Source organism: Oryzias latipes, chromosome 1 (genome assembly GCF_053564925.1).
Source record: "Oryzias latipes strain Hd-rR chromosome 1, Olatipes_Hd-rR_3.1".
NCBI lineage: Eukaryota > Metazoa > Chordata > Actinopteri > Beloniformes > Adrianichthyidae > Oryzias > Oryzias latipes.
Genome location: NC_136237.1, coordinates 31,227,339 through 31,234,618, shown reverse-complemented (window position 1 = coordinate 31,234,618; position 7,280 = coordinate 31,227,339). Strand labels below are relative to the sequence as shown.

General features: G+C 43.9%; 1 protein-coding gene across 2 annotated transcripts in view; it reads left to right on the top strand.

Annotated features, from left to right (window-relative positions):
- The first annotated feature begins 3,752 nt into the window (after window positions 1-3,752).
- LOC144994789 (protocadherin-7-like) overlaps window positions 3,753-7,280 on the top strand; it is a 53,092-nt gene continuing 49,564 nt past the window's right edge. For both annotated transcript variants that reach the window (XM_078953772.1, XM_078953780.1), the window contains exons 1-2: window positions 3,753-4,153; window positions 4,295-6,242. In XM_078953772.1, coding sequence (XP_078809898.1) covers window positions 4,822-6,242 — 1,421 coding nt within the window. In that variant the 5' untranslated portion in view covers window positions 3,753-4,153; window positions 4,295-4,821. The remainder of the gene's footprint in view (window positions 4,154-4,294; window positions 6,243-7,280) is intronic.

Below are 7,280 nucleotides of genomic sequence, written 5' to 3'. Positions count from 1 at the left end.
CAAATAGGCTCTTTTTCCCAACTGCATTTTTCATCTGTTCTTGATTTATAACAATTTGACAAAATACTCTAATGCTATTTTAAGCTTAATTTTCTTTAGATATGTCATTCAAGTGGATTTTTAAATGCACGAAACAACAAGCCAAACATATCAAAAAATACATATAAAACAAAGAAGATGTAACTACTATACTTAAACATGATTAATTAAAAAATACAACAGAGATAACACAAAAAGTGACACGTCAGGAGACAAAAATTAAAGAAAAGGAGCTGTTAAAGAGAACCTAACACCATGGGGCCTCCCTCAAAGGGACAGATCCCAGATGTCCCCTAAACCCAACAAGCTAGAACGAGTGATATAGAACAGGGGGTGCTGGAAGAAGGACACAGTTAAGAAACAAAATCATACCAAAGGGGTCCAGGTTAAACAAGGATCCAAAAAGCAGTTCTGAAATTCACCAGATGGCACAACCATCCATAGGGCTTGTGAATAAAGATAAGGAAGAGGAAAACAGAAACGAGACAGAAACAGACACAAGAAGAGCAGAAACTTAACAGGTTGCAACAGCAGTGATCTGGCAGGGAGCAACTGAAACCTCGGAGCCACTGAAGGGATAATCAATAACCAGAAAGCAGCTGTTCTGATAAGAAACCGACACCAGGTGTGACCAATTAACATCAGGTAAAATGAAGAGGATGAGTAAAACAAGGAGACTAAGACAATCAAACATGAAACAAACAAAAAAGATCTGCTGCTGCAGGCATTGAGCAGCATTTCTTTTCACAAGCTTTAGTGTTGAAATCCTTACCTCACAGACCACTTCTATAATCAAAATATCACTGAAAACGTATACGGTAGCTTCATGGGCATCAGTAGATGATAAATGAGCAGGAGATTGCCTTAAAGACCAACACTTTGCAGGAAGAACGCTCTGTTCTCCCATCTTGGCTTTTTATTGACTTTTCTCCAATAACTATATGCTATTGTCACAGTTGTGGTTTCAGGAGTTTGAGATGATTGTTTTAAGGTTACTCCCTGTGGGCCACATACTTCTACGCCATTGTGGCAATCAAAAGAAAAAAAATGTTCCTTTCACTTTATTCACACTGAATGCGATTTGCCCGTCAGGGGCGTCCAGTTTCAATGTTAAGTCAATGTACAGACACAATCAGGGGTCCTGCAGTGCAATATAAGCGTCAGGCAGCCTGTCATCAGTGTGTGATGGGCGGCCTGACATGTCGAGAGTTCAAAATTGGACTTTTGCCTAAAGAAGATATGTCGCATCAATCAGGGACAGCAAGTCATCAAACTAGGTCACAGAGAGACGGAAGTACAGCTGAAAGCGGCCGTCATATATCCACAGCTCCTGCAGTAGATGGTGCTTACTGATGCTTTTGTAACACTCTCCATAATAAATAAATCTGATCTCTCTACGTCATCTGTGTCTTCCATGCAATTTAAATGAGACATACACACAATCCTTACATGTAATGATGAGGCTAAAACTTTTCAAGGTAGATCCTCCCACACGAGTCTGGAGCGTAGATTTTATGACCACACTTTTGGACAAGTGTCCAACAGCAAATGTGACGCACGTTGGAAGAAAGGCATCCAACGTGAATTTGATGAGCAAACCGAGTTTGGTATAGAACGCCGCATAAAACTGCAGTTTAGATTCCATACGAACTATTAACTGATTCTGTAAGAATTAAAAGTTTTAGATGGCATTTAATGCTGTATAGAGGAACATCTCAACACTGATATATATTCAAAGATGATGTAGAAGAACCCACATACTTAAGAGTTTGTATGGTAAATGGCAAATACTTGTATAGCACTTTTCTACCTTCCTCAAAGGCCCAAAGTACTTTACAGTCACAGTCCCATTAACTCACCCACATTCACACACTGATGGCGGCTCTGCTCCCTATCACTGGCGCCAACCTCTAACCACAAGGAGCAATGTGGGGTTCATTGTCTTGCCCAACGACACTTCAAAATATGGGCGGGCAAAGCAGGAACCAAACCTGAGATCTTCCTTTCAGAGGATGACCACTCTACTACTGCACCATGATATGTTTGTGAATCCTGAAAAGCAAATCATGTCCACTGATCAACGTTTGCAGGAACTATAGAAGATTGCTCTGCTGAATCAAAAGCCTCGATGATTTGAAGTCAGTATAAGAGCTTGAGAGCGCCCCGGTTTGGGGTGGAGTGCATGAAGCTGATTTTTAGAAAATGAATTTATAGTAACAGTCAATGTTTATAAATGAGGACGAAGAAACCACCAGGACCAGAAAAAACAATTTCTGATAAAGTACTAAAACAGAACAAAACACAAAATGTTTACCTTTCCCACTGATTGCTATAAATTTATAAGACTGACAATATGGGAAGTTACAAGTTAGATTTATGAAATTCAAGTAAGGAAGTTTATTTATCCAACCTTTGGACAATGTTCTATAACGTTTATTGCCAAAATCACATTTAACTTTTGATTAAGTCTGATTAAGTCTTTCTCTACAAACAATAAGAAAAATGCGTTGTCTGGCTTGTTGAAAATTTGTCCCCTTTTTCAGCAAATCACTTTTCTTTCCTTGAAAGCAAGCTCAGGTGGAATTTCTGTAGACGATTTGGAGGGAAATAAAAGCCCCCTCGGGTTAAACAACAGAGGGCGTGTGTGCGCCCCGTGCGGACGCGCGCAAAAGCTGCCTCTGAAATCTTAAGTGGCCACTTTGGCACAGCAACATCTTCTCAGCTGCGCTTCTCTCTGTGAGCTCAAAAGAAACGGAGGTGGAGAACCACGGAAAGCTTCACGTGGAGAGGGGAGAAACACACACACACAAAATCTGACCTCTTTCTTGCAGTTTGTCAGTCCTTGTTTACTCTCCTCCAGCCATAAACTGTTCACTAATGGGCGCACAGAGCGCTTTCCGTCAATAACATTATGTTGGGTGTGCAGTTGGGGGGGGGGGGGTCTCCCTGCTTTCTTGTCTGGCTGGCTGTTCAAAAGGAGGACATGACTTGCGTGAAAATTAGATATGCGGAGGTTTTGGTGGCGCGTGGAAAACGCGGGTTTGCTGAAGGAAAGCAGAGCGATGCTGCATTGCGCTCCTCGCTGAGCAGGTCAGAGCGCGGAGGATCCAGCTCAGCATTAAGGTGCTGATTACTTTTGCTGACTGGAACATAAACATGTGTGAAACTGAATGGAAAATCTAAAAAAAAAGAAAAAAGGAAAGGTGGATTTTACGCTTGAGTTAAAAGATTTTTACTTAAAACTGTTTTAAATGTGAGGGTTTTTTTGCTCTGGTCTTTTTTTTAATAAAACGTCTTGAACAGACAAATTGTGCTGCTTTTAAAGAATAATTCCACCTCCACGTGTCCCGACAAAACAGCTGCACCAGCAGAAAAGCTACTATGCTGCCATCAGAGCCACACTTTCCTCCACGCGTCTCTTTGTCCTTTCTATGAATATTGTTTTCCTTTTCAACAGGAGCTGTCATGCAGCCGGTACAGCAAAGACATTTAATCTTTCTATATATGACAGGAGAGGAGGTGCGTGTGTGTATGGGGGGGGGGGGGGGGGGTGCCCGTTAACCGACATCCACGCGCGCACGGCGACCCAACACCGCCTCTACTGCCTCTCCTGTTACAGCTCAGCGATCGACTTACGTGGCCGGGGAAAATGTTGCAGTAAAGGGAGGAGGGAGGGAGGGTGACAGAGGAAGAGAAGAGGAGGGAGAGAGACTACTGCAGCATCGCTGGAGACTGGAGGTAGCAGCCGTCCCGAACAGCGCAGGTGAGAAGAGAGGCGAAAAGAAAAGAAAAGAGAAGGAGGAACAGGAGGAGGCGCTGGAATGAGAGTGAATGCGGGACTCTTAAAGGAGGTGGGGAAGCAACAAAAAAAAAGACGCATCTACAACTCGATCCATCACTAACAGAAGCATCCCGAGCACGGACTGCGCTGGATTACACTTCGGGACTGTAAACTGAGGCATCGTTTGCCTCTTCTGTCTAAAAACAAAGACGTCAAAGTCGCTTTTAAGAGACTCCTGTCCACTTACAACTTGAGTAAAGGAATCTGGCTGCTTGGCACGTTGCTCCACTGCGGGAAAAAGAGGGAAGCGCAGCTGGATAATAGGGTAAAAAGGTAAGCAAAGGTCCAGTTAGATCATGTCTTGGTGAAAACCATTCTTTTTTTGGAAGATGTGAGCTATTCCTTTTCAGTTTCACACAAACTAAGCAGTGTTTTCTCTCCCTCTCTCTGTCCCTCTGTCGTTTCTTTGTGTAGTGGTGCTGCATTGCAGTTTCTAACTGAAAAAACGTGAGAAAAAAAGAGCTGCTGTCCCAAATGTGACTGGAATAAAAAAAGAACTTCCAAATGGCATTGTGAACCAACGAGCGTGTCTGTGACAGCATTGCACTCTGGGGAGAAGATGAAAAGTAGCGTGGATTAATCACAGGTTCATGAATTAGTTTTTACGCGTTTCCTTTCCTCCGCAGCGTGATGGATTTCTTTGCGTCGTTATGGCGTGAACTATAGCAAAGGCTGCAGAATTATTTTTGGTAGAAGTTGAAACAGAGAGAGTAGGAGGAGAGTAAAAAAAGAAAGAAAGAAAGAAAAGGAAGGATCCCGCTCTGCTGAGTACAGAAGCTGTTCCCCGGACCTCAGGCGGCAGTCCGCAGAGAGCGATCCAGAGAAATAAATCAAACACCCACGCTGTGAGGCACCTCCGACCACAAGACAACAATAAATAACAGACAAAGCCACAACTGGAAAGCTGGAGGTGTGAGGAGAGGTGAGGGGAAGAAGGAGCCATGCAGAGGCTTGGTGCAGTGCACTCCTCCGCGGCGCAGGCTCTCCGCCTCGTGGTCTTGTTGCTGCAGTTGCTGACTCAGCTGCCGGTTGCCGACTCAGCTCTCCGGTACCGGGTGGCGGAGGAGGGCCCGCCAGATGTAAAAATCGGAAACGTGGCGGTGGACCTGGGACTCAAAGCAGGCACGGGCAGCGAGGATGTCACCTTTGCCCTGGAGAGCGGCTCAGAGTACTTCAAAATTGACAATGTGACAGGTGAGCTGACCACAGGCCCCCGGCGCATCGACAGGGAGAAGCTCCCCCAGTGTCAGATGATATTTGATGAAAATGAGTGTTTCCTGGACTTTGAAGTGTCAGTCATCGGACCCCTGCAGAGCTGGGTCGACTTGCTGGAAGGCAGAGTTGTCATAACAGACATCAACGACAACACACCTTCCTTCTCCTCACCTGTCCTGCAGCTCTCAGTTGAGGAAAATCGCCCAATTGGAACGCTCTACCTGCTCCCCACTGCAACAGACAGGGACTTTGGACGAAATGGCATTGACAGATATGAGCTTGTCCAGGATAATGGAGCGGGGTCGAGTGCAGCGAAACGCACAGCAGGAGGAAACCCCATTACTAGAGTGGATGGACTTGACCGGAGGGGCAGAAGTGGAGATAATGGAGGAGGAGCTAGAAGCAGTGTGTTTGAGTTGCAAGTGGCAGATATCCCAGATGGTGAGAAGCAACCACAGCTCATTGTGAAGGGCATACTAGATCGAGAGCAGAAAGACTCTTACGAGCTCATACTCAGGGTTAGAGATGGAGGGAACCCTCCACGTTCCTCCCAAGCTCTGCTCCGTGTTTCCATCACTGATGTCAATGACAATGGCCCTCAGTTTGAGAGGTCTACTTATGAAGCAGAGATCACTGAAAATGCCCCTCCAGGTACGCCTGTGCTTCAGGTCAGAGCTTCAGATCGCGACATTGGGGTCAACGGGCAGGTGGAGTACGTCTTTGGAGCCGCCACTGAATCTGTCAGGCGGCTCCTGAGACTGGACGAGGCAACCGGGTGGTTGAGCGTTCTACACAGGATTGATAGAGAAGACGTGACCCAACTTAGATTCACAGTCACAGCCAGGGACCGGGGCCAACCTCCCCGGACTGACCGCACCACTGTAGTTTTGTCCGTCCGAGATGAAAATGATAACGTCCCAGTTGTAGATATAAGAAAGATTGGACGGATCCTCGTTCGAGATGGAGCGGCTTTGGTCCCAGAGAATGTTCTGGTGGACACACCTGTGGCACTGGTTCAAGTTTCGGATCGAGACCAAGGAGAGAATGGGGCGGTGACTTGCACAGTTGTAGGAGATGTTCCATTCACACTGAAACCAGCAGGAGAGACAGTCCTCCCACCCCTGCCTGCTGATGAAGCTTTGGACAAGTAAGTCAAACCAAAAGCAATCATTTACATTAATCAATACAATGTTTAGTATTTACAAATAAGATATCTGCATTGGATCGACAAAAGCTGGAAACAAAAGGCTATCAAGTACTTAAACAAAAACAACCAAAAATTAGTCATCCTATAAATTTAGTATTTTTTCAAGGTTTTTTCAAAATGTTTGTGACCCTGAAACACTACTTCAAAGCTATTTAGACATTGGACTGACAGTTCATCACAGTTTTATTTCTTATTAAATGCATAAATCAAAAAACCTCACTTGTCCCTTCTTAAAAGTTGATATTTTGACTCTTGAAGCAAGAATATTTATCCACTGAGACTGCAGAGTCTTGGGGTAGTCATAGAAACTTTAAACCTTTTGAGTAAATATTCTTTCAAGTGGATAGTTTTACCCTTTGGTTATAATTTTAGCAGCACACGCTCCAAATGTCAGTACTCTTCAGTCACTCATAAGAGAATTGCCAGAGGCTATTGAGCAGAGAAAGTCGGGTGGCGAGTCAAGGCCCTTTTAGGGATATTATTGCCATCACCTCCTGTGTGACCTGCACAATGTTGTTAGCTGTTTTATTGAATTTAGGGCTTTCCCTGTCTAAGAAACTCATAGAAGCAATAATCAGAAGGGGGCTTTGGAAAATCAATAAGTTAATTTGATTAAAATGTTACAGTTGCAGCTTTTTGGCCTTTTAGTGTCACTCCCAGGATCACTGCAGACATGTGTGAAGATCTTTGAGTCTATATTTAGCACAAGGTAATTTATGTTAAAAGATTAATTCCTTTTTAATTGGAAGGGAACTCCTCGCTTTACCCGTTTTAAAGTTTAATAACATTTGCATTACATTAACATGAAAAGTCTTTTCTTTTTGTCTTTTTTAATCTGAAAATATCTGATTGAATTTGGTTGGACAAGACATAATCAAGGATGTCACCTTGAGATTTTGAAAAACAAATGTTATGAGTTTATTACTATTTTTGATCAAAGACCTTGACTTGTGTGGACTTCGTATGTTTGAGAGTAAA